At 44.8% G+C, this 17690-nt stretch overlaps 1 protein-coding gene across 4 annotated transcripts in view; it reads left to right on the top strand.

The window, feature by feature from the left end:
• The first annotated feature begins 605 nt into the window (after nucleotides 1–605).
• LOC117427370 (AMP deaminase 2) overlaps nucleotides 606–17690 on the top strand; it is a 28951-nt gene continuing 11866 nt past the window's right edge. Inside the window, exons 1-3 of one of the 4 annotated variants that reach the window (XM_059005095.1) lie at nucleotides 606–820; nucleotides 15884–16008; nucleotides 16604–16734. In XM_059005095.1, coding sequence (XP_058861078.1) covers nucleotides 814–820; nucleotides 15884–16008; nucleotides 16604–16734 — 263 coding nt within the window. In that variant the 5' untranslated portion in view covers nucleotides 606–813. Of the gene's footprint in view, nucleotides 821–4115; nucleotides 4711–10062; nucleotides 10246–15883; nucleotides 16009–16603; nucleotides 16735–17690 lie in introns of those variants that run through there. The other 3 variants (XM_059005094.1, XM_059005093.1, XM_059005096.1) reach the window with 3 other exon arrangements.

Here is a 17690-nt window from a genome sequence, read left to right as displayed (position 1 = left end):
TTGATTGGTTCCTAGTTCTGTGGCTTCATGGTAAAGTATGGAAGTAGGCGGAGTCAGCAGAGTTAAAAGGTCATCAAATCACATGATTTCTCAATGTTTTAAATACTGATAAACATTGCAGATTTAGTTCCTAAACAAAAACCTGACTAGTTTGAATACATGACAACCAGATGTGAAAATGAACACAGTATCATTATACTGTAAGTATGGGCACAGTGGTTCTCAAAGAACCGGTACAGAAATCACCCCACAATTTGGGAAACGTATTTATTGCAAAACAAAACATGACAATGTACGATATATAAAAAACAGCACATTTAACTTTACACCATTACCTGCAATAAAGATGTTTGTTTTTTTCTTAGTTGGCGATCCGCCAAAACAAAAAAAAAGTTTGTTAACTCACTACTAATATTTGTTTAATGTACTGATATATAATAATATCGTGTTCGATGTAAACATATGCATGCATTTATTTATTTTGTGCTTGTAAAGCTGCACTCAATTACAGTGACTGCGCCTTTAAACCCTGAGTAACTTCTGCGCGCTCCTGGAACTTTGATGACATCAGGCAGCGCGTCATAATACACAAAACGGCGGAAGAAAATCAAAACAAAACGACGACTCTCCAGATCCTCGCAAGGAGAAGATTCGAGGAGTTCAGAGCAAAACCTTCAACACGTTTACACAGGGGCAACTCTTTTTATGCGAGCAGTATTTTAACCAGTTTCCCTAAAAGAATACGTTCTGTATTTACGCTACAAAACTCGTTTTCTTAAAAAAAAAAAAAAAAAAAAACTAAGACGTTTTGCAATGGCAGGTAAGTGCCACTATTATTATTATTATTATTATTATTATTATTATTATTATTATTATTATTATTATTATTAATCAAGTTAAATGCGTTTAACGGGATTTAAAAAAAAAACTAAAAACTTTTCCAAAACGATTTGAAAGTACGTCACTTTTTGTTTAGGTGATTCATTTTGAAATTTTTTTGAATATTTTTTTTTTAATGACAGATTATGTTTATGCTTTTTAGTATTGCATAATAATTTGGTAGTGTCCCCAGTAAAAAAAACTGTTGGCTTCTCAGCCAGCTGGGTACGCTTGTAATTCACCGCAAGGACTACGAGAATAACAATTACAATAAATTAAAATAATGTAATACATGATTCATTAATACATGTGTTATGTATAGCTGGATACTGGATCAGTACTAAGGTTTACAAAATGCATGCATATTTTATTTGCAAATACAGAACTTAAGTCGCAAAGCACTGTAGCGCACGCCTTTGTGTAATAGGGTTAGTCCTTAAGGGTTCTGTAACCAAAGATGCATCTCCCTGTTGCAAAGTCATGTCAGTCACAATAGATTTTGTGTGGCACTTTACTGTAGTGTTTTTGGAATGCACTGGCATTCTATGTTCCAGTCGAATGAATCCCATATTCCACTGCCCTATAGTGACCTCTGCTGGCAGTACAGGGCAGGTGCCTCTGAGGGCCCGTTATTTTCCACGCCCCCTTTACTTTGACAAGTCACTTTACTGAAATCTTTTGAAACCCTTGTTTTTGAAGCTTTTATTGCCTGTTTGGTTCCTGAAGTTGACTCATCATAACAGTTTGAGAAACAGAATTGATTCCTGTAACATCAAAAGCCTCTCATTCACGTTCCGTTCATCAGCGCCTTTGTCAAGTGTAGATTATTGTGACTCTCTGTTTGCTGGTCTCCCGGATGTCTCGTTGGACAGGTCGCAGCTGATACAAAATGACCGCAGCAGAAACACTTCCACACAGTCTGTTTGTCGTATTGCCCCAGTTTTCAGGTCACTGCATTGGTTTCCTGCTTTTAAAACACAGCCCCTCCCTTACAAGGCTAGCCATGGTTCTGCCTGTCTGTGGGAGTTCCTTATTCCCTGTAAACCGGTTTGTACTTTGAGACCGGACAATGCTGGCCTCTTGGTAATTTCAAGCACTCAATTTAAAATCCGATGATTCGAGGGTCTTCAGTGTTCGAGCTCCTTCGCTTTGGAACGCGCTTCCACATTTGATCCGGGAGAGCTGAGTCGGTCAGTATTTTTAAATCTGTGTACAAATACACACGTAGAAATCTCTGACAATGAAATGTGGACCTTCTCTTTAAAAAAAAATCACGTTAGGCTTTTTCTGCATGCTCCTAATCGCGAGTTCCAGGGGCCCCTAATGGCCACTCTGAGCTCCAGGGCTGAGTGTAGCTGGACACAGCTACATCTGTTTTGTTAAGAGTATTTCTGGTATTTCTGAAGGTTATTTAGATATTTGAATTGAAACAAGCCTGTGATCTATAATGTGTAAGTTGTGTGAACTTTAAACCACATTAATTTCTCCCAATGCTGACATCCTTTTACTGCAGTAAGATGAATCTCTTAGATTTGGTGTATTGCCATGGATATATGAAGTCTTGAATTCCGATGTCTCTTTCCAGTGCAGTATTATTACACTTTGCTGTGCTTTTACTGTAGTAAAGGGTACAGACTAGTGATAGTGTTGTGAGACCTCGTTCCTAACAGTATCTGCTTCAGGGAAGCATTGCAAAGAATAGCGAGGTATGGTAAAGCATATTAATAAACATGGAAAGGGTAAACTATAGTAAATACTTAGTATAACCATGGAAAAAGCATACCTGCAAAAATCCAGTGGTAAACGTTTATAAGGGTGTTCGCGTGCATATTGCAGCTTTTCTCTTGGGGAAATGTTAAACTGCCCATTACTTAACTGAAAAGAAATCTGCTGACATGCTTGCCGTCAGCCACCTTGTTTAAGGGGTTTCCTCTTCTTACCAGAACAGATTGTCTGTCTAAGTAATTCAGGCAGGAACATGCAGTCTCTTTTAGTGGCTGCTCAATTCAAAATTCATGGTTGTTTTACTGAGCGGCTGCATTTTGGGCTTTTGACCACAAGAGGGAGTGCTGGCTCCAGCTCAGAAGCTTCTTGTTGGGTGTCTGTGCAATGTTTGTTCTCTTCCCTTGCACTGAATTAGAGTTTAAGAAAAGGAAGGTGCCGTACCTGCTGTCTGACAGCTGAGTCACGCACTGCTGTAGGGGTACCAAAGACGGGATCTCTTCAAAGAAGCGCGCAAACAGGTTTTTTTAATGAAGAAAAACTATTTTTGAATAACAACAGTGCCATTTATACTAGCCACAAAAACGGACAAAAAATCTAACATAAAATACTGTACCGCTGTTGTGGCTTCCGGTAGAATTTTGCGATATCATTTTGTAGTTTCTTTGATAACATGATGTCAAATAAAAGATCTAAATTATGTTCAAATATATATATATATATATATATATATATACATAAATTTAAATTATGTCTCAATCCTAAAATTATAGGTGATGCCAAACTTTTAGCTTTATCTCTATTGAAAGGATGTGCCTGATGTGCATGCAGTCATGTGTCCCGGTACTAGCTGCAGGTGCACAGTGCGAGCCTGGGGTGCAGGAGAGGGAAATCTCCTGGTACTGCACAGAATCCCAGCTCTGAGTGGCACTGAGAGGATGAAGCACGTGATCACAGCTCTCTGCACTGTGGATTCAGCTTCCTGTGTCCTCCTGCCACTCGGACAGACGGGAGCCAATAGCAGCAGGTTATAAAGCAGGGAGGCTGGGCACAGACCTGCTGACAGACGCACAGCTTCTTTCGAAGCAGAGCTCTCTAGAAAAGTCCCCCCAGCGCAGGACTGGACTCCATGAACTGATTCTGATTTCTTTAAACATATAAGCTCTGTTTGTAAAAATGGTCAGCAAACACACACATGGGGTTGAACACAAAATGTGACTTTATCGCTGCGTAAGATTGTAACTAACTTTTATATAGCTGTCTGGGGTAGTACAGTGGTGTCCATCGTTTTTCCAGCTATTGCCCCTGTACAAATGCAGCCTACGCATGCCATAAAACCGCAAGAAACTGTCAGCCCCAGCGCGGAACCCTGTTTCGGATCAGCAGGACAGTTTATTTATAAGTAGGAATGCCAGGCACGGAATATGACATCAGTCCCCTCTACTGAGTGCCCCCCCTTACTAGAAAGTTTCCGATAGAAGAGGAGGCGCTGTCTCGCTGTAGCAGTTTCACTTACTTCTCTTCCCTGCCTTGTTTTCTTCTTTCTTAAACTTTTTGTTCTTCTTCATCTCATTACTAATTGGCTTTCTTTTGCGCCTGCTTTTCCTTTTGTTCATGCTTCATTTACTTTGCAAACAATAACGGAAATGACAGCTGCTGTTGTGGCCCGAGTCCGGGCTGCTGCTGGTAGACTGTTCCCATGGTTGCCAGGGAAACCAAGCAGGCGGGGGCCTGGTGCGGTAGGGGGAAGCCTAGGTTGGCCCTGCAGCCCTCCCCCACTTTGCTTAATCGTTAACCTGGGGAAGGAAGGGAGGAGCTTCGCCCACCTCTCCAGCAGCTGCAGGGGCTTTTACTCCACCACCAGCAGGGGCCATGTCAGTGTGCTGAGCTCTTCATGCAGCCACACTCCTTTTGGAAGCCGTGTTACGAGCAGAGCTGCCGTCTCCCTTTACTCCATTCCCTGCTGTGCTTTCTGCAGTTCTGAGTCATCGTCGTCAGGCAGCAGCAGAAAAAGCGGCAGAAAAATGTCATCCAGCCCGATTCCCGTCAAGCAGAAAGCCAAGGCTCCGTTCAGGAAGAGGGCGAGCCTGCAGAACACAGCCTCCCCTGGTGAGTGTGGAATTAATACTTACACACGCCATTCGTTTCAATGAAACCGCTGGGCAGCACCAGCCCAGATGCTGGCATTGTGGTGCCAGAGCTGCATTATAGACTGGGTTCAACGAGACCCGAACCAGCGCCTGTTTTGCCTTTGAATTTGTGTGCGGGTTAATACTGTATGCAGCATTACTGTTGACTGTTTCTGTAAAAGCTATCTGTCATGCACTGCGCTGTCAGATACATAGCCTGCTGTTAAAGTATAGGCAGATTAAAACAAACAGCCCTTTTCTGTTATGCCTTTTGTTTTTTTTCTTTGTCTGTGTTTTAAATACAGCAGTGCAGTCTCTGTTCATGTTGGGTGACCCTGGTTGAAAGCAGGGAGGGCTCGTTCGTTGCTGTGCCAGACCACTTTGAGTCTGAAGGAAACCGGTCATGTTTACAAATTAGCTGCAATTGCTGCCCCTGTTTTTTCATGCGTGCAGCATCTTGTCTTCTCTGCTGTTGCCAGGAATCAGTCTTGGTGTAGAGGTGATTCGCGTCCCTTTCTTTGCCCTAACTTGTACCGCGGTGCATATCGTATTGTCACCTGCATGTCCTGATGTGTGACGCATCATAACCTCTGTGTTACAAATGCAGTGCTGACACTGTCTGATAGGACTTTCTTGTGTGCTGGAGCCACATGCATACTACAGTTTGCAGTTCATATGAAGGTACAAACCTAGGAGTGAAGTTATGCGTTTGTCAGCCCTGCTGTCCTTGTTCTTTGTGTTTCGCTGTCCTGTTCATTGACATGCTGTGCGTGCAGTGCAGGTCTCTTTTCCATGTGGCTCTGTACTCTGTTGGTTGAGCCCCACGGGAGAGGTCAGTTACACAACTCTTTATCGTTATATAATCCAGTCTGATGCAGAACCAGTTTACAGATTGCTGCACTGAGTCCCACACTGGGGGATAATACAATGTGAACGGATTGATTTGTGGTTTAGGATCGTGTGCGGTGACAGCACAGAGCACTTCACAAAACGTCCTCGCGTCACATTAGTAATATAGCCAGCTCTTGTCACAGGCTCCTTCTCAATTTGAACCAAAACCCCAGTGGCACTCTAGCACTGCTGTGGATGCTGCAGGAGAGGGCCAATAGGTTAAGGGCCTCTAGGGTAGATTATTGAAACTCTTTGTTTGCTGGTCTCCCGGATGCCTCGTTGGACAGGTCGCAGCTGATACAAAACGCAGCAGCGGAAACACTTCCACACACTATAGTCTGTTTGCCGTATTGCCCCAGTTTTCAGGTCACTGCATTGGTTTCCTGCTTTTAAAACACAGCCCCTCCCTTGCAAGACTAGTCATGGTTCTGCCTGTCTGTGGGAGTTACGAATTCCCTGTAAATTTGAGATCGGTCAAGAACTCTATGACATTTTTGATCTGGAGAGCTGAGTCGATCAGTAATGTAAATCTGATCTATTCGCTTGCCTCGCTGTTTATCTTTTTTTTTTTTATATATATATAAATGAAATTGGTATGGTATGGATCCTAAGGGTTAAAGCAGTCCAAATCACACACATTAGAAACCACAGTGGGTGTGGGACCACTGTGTCTGTATTTTCCTTGAAACCGCGTCCCTGCAGACTTGAGCAATATCACGACCGCACAGCACAGCAGTAATTCAGTGTGCTCTGTGTGTTAAAGTACAGGTTTTATCAGGGATCTTTATCAGTTTCAAACTAAGTAAACACAATGCTGTGTGGGAAACTTCAGCACAAGGATCCGAAATACGACGGGGAAAAGCATGGGAACACTGCAGACATAACGCGGTAAACTTGTGTTAGGGTTAGGGAACACATTGGCTTATTAAAAATGTTTTCAATTAAACTGCAGGATTTTAAATGAAAGTTTTAGAAGCATTGCTAGTATAACAACCTTGGGTCTTTCTCAGATTTGTATCGGATGTGTCCTGTAGTTAAAATTAATTTAGCACTAGAATACGTATTACATCATGGATATTTGTATTAGGTATTGTTAAAAAAAAAAAAAAAGCAGGCAGCAAAAATTAACTACAAACACAGGAAAACTGTTTCTAGGAAAAAAATAAAAAATAAAAGCAATTCTTCTTTAGTACAGAAGAGGGCGCCCAGGGATAAACCGTGTTTGTGTGCTGCGCTTTGAAACAGGCTGAGAAAAACACAGGGATTAACCACCTTGCAAAGATGGAAAAATAAATGCCGGCTTTCTAAAAATACTGCCCTTACTAACGGTTAAAAGCGCTCGGCCGTGCCTGGGTGACAGGGGCGCGGTAACAAGACACCGTCCGAACACAGGCTGTTATTATAGCGTCAGGGATTGCTCTGGTTTCAATGAAAACCTGAACCCTGGATTGTGCAACCGGGCCCTGTAACTGCAGCTGCAATCTCAGTTACTCTCAGGAGAGAGCTGAGCCCCTGGGCGTCCTGGTATCATGACGGGCGTGGGATCATGTTCCCTGGCGCTGGTTGTGGGCCCTGTGTGTCCTGGATTATGGGATGCCTGAGAAATCCTGCCCTATAAACAGGTGATAAATTAGACGGAGGGTGTTGAGTGCTGTGCAGCCTGCTCTGGTAAACGCAGGGGGGAGGACGCTGCTGGTGGGGACCAGTCCAATACTGACTCTGAATTAAGAGGCTTGTTTTCAGAGAATCATTCTTCTTCAGCTTGGCTCCCAGAATGTATATTTATAACACAGGGAGGCAAGAGGATAGAGGCATTGTGATAATGTACGATAGTGTGTGTGTGTGTGTGTGTGTGTGTGTGTGCGTGCATGCGTGTGTGGTACTTCGGAACGGGGGAGGGGGGCGGGGGGGAGTCTTGTTAATGTAGGACACGGAGACCCCTGTAATAACGAGTCGTTTATCTGATGGCTGGGAGTTTGTGAAGGCTCTGTTGTGAGTTCTGCTTGACTGAGTTTTGACAGAGCTGCACACAGGCACATGTTATGAAATGCTGTTCTCTATGCTCAGGATGCAGGTCCTGGCAAACCTTTTTTTGTTTGTTTTTTGTTCATAATACCAAGCAGGCAACATGTCTTTTACAAACCTTGTTGTCAATGCATGGTGTTGAAAACCAGCTCAGTACAGACACGTTGCAGGACATACAAAACCGTTTCTGCTAAGTGACAATTGCACAGAGAGACATCGGATCATGCACGGCTGCTTTAAAAAGGTCTTGTGCTACTCTCCGGTTACCTAAGAGGCGTCTAGTTGAAGTGCAGGACACAGGAGGGGTGCACTGTGGTGCACAAGCAAGCAGCTAGCTTGTTGACTCGAGGCAAGTCATCAAAACAGATCCATTAACCATGGGGCTCCGTGCACTGCAGGGCTGTATAGATCCATTAACCATGAGGCTCCGTGCACTGCAGGGCTGTATAGATCCATTAACCATGGGGCTCTGTGCACTGCAGGGCTGTATAGATCCATTAACCATGAGGCTCCGTGCACTGCAGGGCTGTATAGATCCATTAACCATGGGGCTCCGTGCACTGCAGGGCTGTATAGATCCATTAACCATGGGGCTCCGTGCACTGCAGGGCTGTATAGATCCATTAACCATGGGGCTCCGTGCACTGCAGGGCAATAACAAGAGATAGTGCAGCCCGAGACAGCTGGGGACGAACGCCAAGGTCACTCTCACAGGAGGTGCTCAAAATGTTTTGCTGGGGAATAAAAAATATAAAAAATGTTTATGGTAACTAGCCTGTTATGTCTAGGAATTGTTTGGCTTGGCTTTTATTGAATTATTTTTGTGGGTGTGTTTCCACAGAGCAGGGCTAGCATATGCTGTGCCAGTGTGAACTTCTGAACCTGCTAGGGGTGAACTGGGATACTTTCTTTACATGGATCCAATTGGGCCCTTTTGCTCATGACCCGTAGGAATTTGAACCCAGACCCCCAGAGGAGAAACTGCAGGACATTACTGCAGTGTGCCACCAATGATCTCTTGGGATTGAAGGAGCATGGGTGTCAGACCAGGCTAATTCATATCGGAGAGGCTGTTTTTTAGCTAATGGCTAAACGAGGTGGTCACAGTGGGGTAATGTGTGTGGGTTTAAGGGTCTTCCAAGCAAAGATATATATTCACATGTCAGTCTTCGGTGAGGTCAGAACTGTGTATCTCAGATAACACCAGTCACTGCGTTGGAAACGGTATCTGTAAACCGCTGTTATGAAGAATGTACATGGAGTCCTGGTGTTTACAGGCCCTCGTGTGTGTGTGTGTCACAGTTCATCTCTTCTCTTGTGCCAGTCCCCCAAGACATGCTAATGATAATCAGAGGCAGAACAGACTCGGACTGTACCGTTACCACTAAACTATGGGGGAGGTCGATTTGCTTACGTGACCTGTTTTGCTCCCGTAACGTAGACTTCATGCTTGGTCAGCCTTCTTGCACCGTCGTTTTAATGGAAATGTCCTCTAAAATCTCTGCTGCACAAACCCACACTGAGCCACGTGCGCCATGGAGCTGGGTCAACAGGTGAGGCTTTCAGCCTCGGACCCGTGTTCCTGTGTGCCAGGTGCTGTGAGCGTGTGCAGAACCCCCTGTGATGAAGCCCTGGCAGCCCAGATGGGACGTAACCTCATCTCTCAGTGTCGCTCTGATGGGTTAGCAATTGGACTAGAGAGAAAAACTCTTGCACATTTTTATAACAGGTACTGCTCATTTAGACCTTCGACTTGTTTAGGGACTGATTTGGTTTCTAACATTTCAAGACATGATCGGAGAAAGTCCATCTTAATGGGACCGGTTTAGAGTTGGGCAGCAAGGGGTTAAACAGAAATAAAATCAAACTAAACGCTGTAGTATTTCCCCCTAAACAGGTAAGCGAAAGTGCCCTGCTTATGAGAAACTTGCTTTTGTTTTCAAATTTCTCAACAGATTGTGAACCACTGTAGCTGAAAACCGTAGACAGCGCAACATTTGTAAGAACACAAATGTAAAATATAAAGATGACTTATCAATACTAAATCAATCTGTACCCGGCCGTTTAATACAGAAGATTGAAACCCAGCTGTAGGGACTAGAAAGCCAGCGGGATTAACGAAGCGCTGGAAAATTACAGCTCTCTCCATTCCCTCCCCTCCATCTGCAAATACAGAACTGGAGCTCTGTGCAGTCTGAATTGAACTCGCTCCCGTCAGAAGCCTTTTAATAAGCAGGTTGCTTACTGTATGAATGTGCAGTGTCATTTAAATGCAATAAACAAGGAACATGCTGCTACCTGAGCAAGACGGCACTGCATCACCGACCACCCCTGCATCTGTGTGGGGAAATGGTACGGCCCTCTCCTCTGACAGTGGTATTTAAATCCAGTGCTGAGAGCTGCTGCTTGCTAGTGTTCTGTCAGCCGGGCCCCGAAGACAGTAAAGAGTGGGGAGGTCTTGGAAACGCAGCACCTCTGTTGTCTGTCTGTGTGTTTTTTTTTTTATTATTTACATCTGTCTGCCACCGTCGCTACAGCAATTAAAAAGCAGTCCTTTGTGAGTGGACCTCCCGTCACACGATCTCCGAGACACAGAGAGGTACAGTGCCCTACAATGAAAATGTAATGTACTGTGGTGTGAGGCAGAATGATCGAACGCACTGTTCAAGCCAGCTAGCTGTCGGTCCTCCTGGCCCTGTGCCGTTTCTGTCTGTCTCAGCTTGTGAGTCCTCAGTGCAGTGCTCAGCGTGGCTCGTTAAATCCTCCTTGCAGACGGGATCTGCTGACGTTGCACTTGCAGAGGCTGTGCGGTAGTGGAACAGTGGCAGTGTGAGAGAGTGATCTGTGTTGCAGCGTGTGCCGGGCTGGTTTAGCCCTCCTCTGCGGTGCGCCGGGCTGCAGCTGAGCTCTGCTGAGATGAGTGATGAGCAGCATTCCCATCAGTGCAGAAGAGGCAGGCTGATGGTGTGCTGCACTGTATCCCTCTCTCGTTCTGTATCTCCTAGTACTGTATGTGATAGGGAGTCATGGTTTGGGAGATGCTGTGAACGAAGTTGTTCTCCATGGATTTGTCTCTAGGGTTAGAGGTGCATTGAATTCTATTAAATGTAAATGTGGCTTGTTTAGATTGAAAGGATCATTCGTTTCAATCTAAACAAGGATCGTGGACAGCTTGTTATTCCGATGACCAGTTGTCTACGTGAAAGGATTGTGTGAAAGGTTTATAGGAATTGGCATGCATTTTAGAGGGAGAGAGAGAGAGAAATGTACTTTGCTTAATGTAAATGTGCTGCAGTCAATTTACATACAACTATTGCAGGCAGGTCTCTCATTCTAGCCCCTTGCATGAACTGTGTTGCCTGAAGAATGGTTTTATTTCAATGTTATTGATACAGTACCTATTGTTTGTATAAAAAACAGCACACAGTACTGATGAGCCCTTCATTTATAGAAGAAACGAAAGAAAACCGTGTACGTTTTGAACTCCTTTTAGTAGGACAGTTGTAGTATGAAGTGTGTTGCACAAATAGAGATTGCGTGTGTTCTGTTTACAGCGTCTGCTGCTGTGACCCGGAGCAGCTGCTGTGACATCTTAACAAACAAGCTGCTGAAATTCTAGAACAATGCAGCTTAGCAAGTGAAGGGTTTACCTGGGTTAGTGCACATGAAGCACTGTGTGTGATGCATACTGGGAGGCTAGCCCACAGGAAGGGCCAAGTAGCTGCAAAGGAGAGCTGCCTGCCTCCCTGATTCATTATCCTTCTCCAGCCGAGATGCAGCCCAGAGGAAAGTATATATCTCAGTGTGAAATCTGCTGTTTACTGGAGCTGTGTGTCTCAGTTTTCTTATATCAGCATATCTGTGGCTAGCCTGAATCCTGTACGGCGTCTTTGGTACGGAGTGTTTCCCCAAACCTTATGCATGGATGTTTACTGCACAATGACAGTTTTCCCAGTTGGAAGGCAGCGTTATTAATTGGAGGGGGCTAGAATGAGAGTTTTTGTGCCCAGAAAGGAAAGGAGGTTTATGTGCGGTTAAACACAAGTTAATCCTCCCAGTATTGCAGCATTGTTGGCTGGGATTAACAACAGCGGGTCTTCTGTAAGCCTGGTGAAATATGTTTTAAAACACGGGTCTAATCTTGAAACGTACGGAGGTATAATTAAGCAGTAAGGCCCTGCACAGAAGGGGACGGCCAGCTATCATGGTTTGGTGAGCATGTGCTCTTCTTGTGAATCGTCTTCTTGCAAGTATAGTCTGTTTTTCTAAGTAACTCCCAGTGCAGCCAGCTTGAGCCAACTGACCAGTCTCAGTACAGCCAGCTCGAGAAGAGGACCCCAACTGACCAATCCCAGTACAGGCAGCTCGAGGGTGCCCTTTCCATTATAAGCAGTGTTATCAGTGATGCTGCATCTCTTTGTATTGAAGTGCTAGACATCTGTGTTCTGTGTTGATAAGAGAAGGGCAGGGCTTGTTCTAATCTAGTGAATTTGGGGCTCCTCCAGACAAACTCTCCGGTAGCTTTTGAACACCCTGCTGATTAAAGAAAAATACTATTGCAACATAACATGCAGGCTGAGGTAGTTCTTATGGTTTCGTGTGAAGCGTGTGCCACAGCAGTGTCAGAATGGCACTGATTGATTACGACAAGCGCCTCGCCCCTGCGTTTCCATGTAATGATTTAAACACAGCTCCCCTTTAGAAAGCACCGTGCTGCAGGTTCATCATTATTGGGGTATTGACATGTCTGCTCTCGGAGCAAGGCAGCCCTGTAAACACTCTCTGGAGGCTCCTTGCAATGCTCTTGGAAATAAAGATCAATCTGTCATTTTAAATCCTTCATCTCCTGACCCGACCGCCTCGATACAGTAGATTTGCCACACAAAAGCTGTGGCCGTCCTCCCTCCCTCCCTCACTGAAATATGCATGAGAAGTACTTTCAACTTGCTCAAAGCAATTAAAGATAAAGCCAGACTGTTTTAATAAAACGTTTCCCTTGTTTAAGTCATGATGCTAGGGCCGTGTAATTGTTCTTCTGTGTGGGTAAGCTGTGTTGTACTGTTGGTTGTTAAGAGAGTTAATCCCCATCCTAAGCAAGACGCAAAAAAGTAGCGTTTAACTTCTGTATTTTAGCATGCTTTTAGTATACTCTTATTGTGAATAAAAGCACATTGTGAGATTTTAAATACAAACGTTTAACAATCCTTAGTTTAATATTAGCGTAGTCAATCTAGATTTATTATTTTATTTATATTTTATTAGTAGTATTATGTGTGTTTTGTACTGTAGAATTTTGCATGCCGACATGAAACCAGTAAAAAAAGTTTTACAGATAACAAACTTTATTCAGAACCCGGTGCGCCATTCAGTCCCACTGTAACCAGTGCTGTTGAGACAGGACCCGCCATCCGTGACTAAAAATAAATGGAAGATTATGAACAAGACGTTCTGAAAGGAAAAGTGTGTTCAGGTTACTGTTACAGAGGAGCTGTGTTTGAACGCACACTGGAGACTCATTCGTTAATCAGAGTGGCCTAATTAGGGTTTTTTTTTCTTTCCTCTCTGTCTGATTTTCCGCTGGCCTTCGCTATCTTCTTTTTTTTCCCTAGAAATGTCGTGCGCTCTCCATTAAGACCCAGATGACTGGAAGACTTCAGTTTGATAAAAAAAAAGTGTCTTAAAATAAAAAAAAGCATTTCCGGAGAAAAAATCAGCTTTGCTTAAAACAATTCTCAAGTTTGGAAGTGAAATCGCTGCCGTATTTTGATCGCTCATTACTGAATGTAACTCGCTAACACCTGGAATCCTCTGCTTCTGATAAATCCAGTGTCTCAGGAATTGTCTGACGCTGCACCTTTTAAAACTCATCGCGTTATTGATTCACTAGAAGTTGCTTTAATGCATGAAGTAAAGGTCAAGGCTCTCGCTAGAGTATTCATCTTGCTGTTTTTAAACAAGCAGCTCACCCTGACACAGTTAGAAGTGACCCCTTGGTTACTTTTTATTTCTGGCTCCACTATCTTTTAAAGCAGCTTTTAAAAAGCACCATTCATTCTCTAAAACAGCAGCTACTGGTACCCCAGCTATCTGCTGTACAGGAGGTGAATCTATAGTGGGATGCCTGAGTCAGTCAAGGGGGGGGAAAGATAACCCCCTAAAAATCTCAAACTGAAGCTTGTACATAAGGGACGTGCTGTAAAGTTGTCATGCTGTACCGAGAGAGGAACCTCTGCCCCTTCAGCATGGACTTTGACTGAGCTGTATTTTACTGTTGCCCCGATACCTGTCAAGTCTTCAGCGAAGGGGGCGCAGAGTTTAGGCCCACTTTAGTGCAGATCCATTGCAGAACTCAGCTGGGCTGTGCTGTCCCTGCTACGAGACTGGAGCCAGTCTAGATGCAGATGATTATACCCTGCCTGCCTGCCTGCCTCGTAGCCTCCTGAGTTTCAGATGTGGCTGCCCACGGTTCTTTCTAATTCCTGCTCTCTGTGCCAGGAGACCTGCACGCTGTCTCTCCAATCAGCTGATTAGTGTCAGGAGTTTCCACAGCTCCACTTGTTTGCTCAGAGAGGAGAGGGAGGAAGCCTAAATCGTCATGGCAACAAGTGTCTAAGTGAGGGGAAGAGACTAATTTTAACTCTGCTAATTAAACTCTCAACTCAAGAAAGCCTTGTTGGCAGAATTGGGATATTGCTGATGTCTGTACTGGCTTACCCTGAGTGTTTCAGGGTAATAAGAGGGTGCGTTAAACTTATTGCAGGGTAGTTTATAAGCAATGGGGTAATTCAGATATTTAAAAAAAAAAATTAGCTTAAAGGGATACTTTGGATGTTGTACATATTCTGAGTAGTTCATTTCTTAACTGTTTGGAATCATATTAAGCGTGTTTTGTCATGTTTCTGCTTCGATCATTATTACCTAGTGTCATTTGTTAAGGTGTGCAACCTCAATTTCTGCCCCCTTTGGTACGATGTACAGTTCCTACAGTTCCAGAGACAGAAGGGACAGAGATGAAAGCCGCACACCATGCTTCAGAAACTCAGCTTTTTAGGAATCTTTTCAAAAGCAGACCTGGTGGTTAAACTAAGCAGACAGAATAATAGGGGATGGTAGATAGCCTGCATCCCTTTAAATCCAAGCCATTCAGATGATTAGTTTCCAGGCGTTCTAGCAGGTTCCTCTTGAAGGCTGTGCCTCCCTCTGACTGAGCACAGACAGACGTGAGCTCAGGCTAGCTGAACACATTCACCTCCTGATCCTTTTCATGTGAAAGATTGGGAGGGATGGACCTAATAAAACAGGAAATGGGCAAGTACAGTACTGCTTGCTTGTCCGTTTTGGGCAATCATGACCAGTTGATTGAAATGACCTGCGCAATATAGGAATTAGGAGACGCAGCGTTTGGTTTTGCTAACTCCATGACTGAACACCTGGTTTTAAGTTACCCTTGAGCTGACAGCGAGAGGAGGAGGAGGGGGAGGAGGGGGACCAGCAAACAATGAATCAGTCATTTGCAGAAAGTACATGAGAGGGAGAGGGAGGAGAGGGAGGAGAGGGAGGAGAGGGAGGGGGGAGAGGTGCAGGCATGGAGTTTCTTTCCTTGTTTTGTTTTTTTTTTCTCTCTCATATTGGCTCCAGCACACGCTTCATTCGTTTTCAGTAGGTGGCCCTGGACCGTGGGCTGGTTGTGACTCCTCCTACACCTTGCAACCTTGATCTCCCCAGAGAGGGGTGCGAGGGGGCTGAGAGAGATGAGGGAGAAGGTTGGGGGAGGTGTTATGAAACCTGGAGCTCAGAAACGTGGCTCTGAGCTGGGACACATAGAGAGAGATGTGCTCGCAAATTAGTGCAGTTTGATCACGACTCGCTGAGCTGCACAACGTGGCTGTCTCGATTTTAGAGGGGAGGGGAGGTCAGTCTGTTCTCTTTGGTAGGCACAATGCAAAAACAAATGATGATGTCAAAGTGTGTAAACATGTTTTTTGGGTATTTCAAAAGCCATTGGTATGGCTCTTGTATGCAAAAATGTGAGCCAGTTCTGGTGTAGGTGTAGGGTAGCTATGCAAACACACAGAGTGCATAAGACCATGTGAATCACCAGTCTCTCCTCTTGTGCTTGCCAGTGTTGTATGCAGGTGGATGTACACTGCTTTGCCACGCTGCGCTTGTAACCTCCCTGTGCTGGACTGCATGTTTGGAGGGTAACGTCCCGGAATGCTTTGTTTCTTTCTCTACAGAGCAGCGAGGCACCCCCGGTTTATACCCGCTCACCTCCCAGAGATCACTCCCCGGGTCCTCCCTGTCCCTCAAGCACATCGACCTGCGCACCTCCATGGACGGGAAGTACAAGGAGATCGCGGAGGTGAGACCAAACACGTATTGTAAAGCACACTTTCAAGTATAGAGAGAGAGAGATATGGATAGATAGAGAGAGATGGAGATATTTATATATGTGTGTGTGTGTGTATGTATGTATGTATGTATGTGTTCATATATATATAATCTCCCCTTCAGTCACTGTGTGTATAAGTGTGCCACATTAAGTTTCATATCTGTGTATATATTTTATATATGGGTAGAGAGATAGAAATACATTGATCTCAGATAAGACTCCATAAGATAGCATCGATATTGAGGTCATTGGGGGCTCCCCATATACTTCCACCGTTATATTAGAGATAGGTCCAAACCTTTCTATAGCATTACAAACCCCCACCCCCACCCCCCAGCTGGAGCTCTGAACCCTGCAGGGCAGCGCGGGTGACGGGGAGGGGAGCCCCTGATTGACTCTGTGTCTGTGCAGGAGCTGGAGCTCTGAACCCTGCAGGGCAGCGCAGGTGACGGGGAGGGGAGCCCCTGATCGACTCTGTGTCTGTGCAGGAGCTGGAGCTCTGAACCCTGCAGGGCAGCGCAGGTGACGGGGAGGGGAGCCCCTGATTGACTCTGTGTCTGTGCAGGAGCTGTTCTCGCGCACGCTGGCGGACAGCGAGATGCGCAGCGCCCCTTACGAGTTCCCGGAGGACAGTCCCATCGAGAAGCTGGAGGAGCGCAGGCAGCGTCTGGAGAGACAGATCAGCCAGGACGTGAAGTAAGAGAGGAGAGCAAGCGCAGAGGTTTGATTTGAGCTTCTGTGGGGAAGCACCCTGGGCTGTCCCGAGATAGGCACCTTGGCTGTGATGCCGTGCAGGGATCCCCTGGCACTGTAAAATACTGTCTCCGCAGCCTGGTCTGCAGAGCTGGGTTGATTTTAAGGATTTCTTAAGGAGTTGTTCATTTCTTACCACCTTGTCTTTCAGTGACTGGGTTTTAGGGAATGCAAAATTATTAGGAATAGTTTCCCTTGGAAAATATTAGAAACCCCGCCCCCCCCACACACAGTACAGAAATGCAGCCTCCCCCGTTTCCCTGTACACATCTAGCACATACTCTACATAGAAATACTAAAATAATCTAAAAGGAATTGGAAAGACTTCCAGTCGAACCCCTACTGTCCCCTATGTGTACTGCACCCTTATAAAAGTTTACCTCAGTATTTTTGCAGTTTTGCCATGCTTTTCCCATGGTTTTACTTTGTATTTACCATGGTTTACCCTGGTTTTGCCATATTCTTTACAATGCTTACCGGTGCTTTACCATGCTTTCACTCTGCTGCATTAAACTTTTCTATGCTTGGACTGTGGTAAACTGTTTATAAGCTTAGCAGACCATCTCAAGTACAGTCACTCCACTTTCTCCCCACAGCATTTGCTGAGCAGCTACACAGAAACGAGCCAGCCTGCCCCTGCGCTAATGCTTACTGAGCTGCACCATGCAAACAGCATCCTGAGATAGTAATGAGCAGGGATGGCATTCATAATTCTCAAGCAGGTGTGAAATTGCACATAGAGAATGTAATGAAGCCCCAGCAATGCAGATCAGGCAGTATCACACAGACGAATCTCAAGTGGCAAGCAAGTCTTAAGACATTTAACGCCTATACACCACTAAAGAAGTGCTTTATAAAGGACTTCATGTGATTGCAATATTATTATTACCCAAAGTGAC

The sequence above is a fragment of the Acipenser ruthenus genome, chromosome 30 (genome assembly GCF_902713425.1).
Source record: "Acipenser ruthenus chromosome 30, fAciRut3.2 maternal haplotype, whole genome shotgun sequence".
NCBI lineage: Eukaryota > Metazoa > Chordata > Actinopteri > Acipenseriformes > Acipenseridae > Acipenser > Acipenser ruthenus.
The sequence above is the reverse complement of the archived record's forward strand: the minus strand, read 5'-3'. Positions and strand labels throughout refer to the sequence as shown.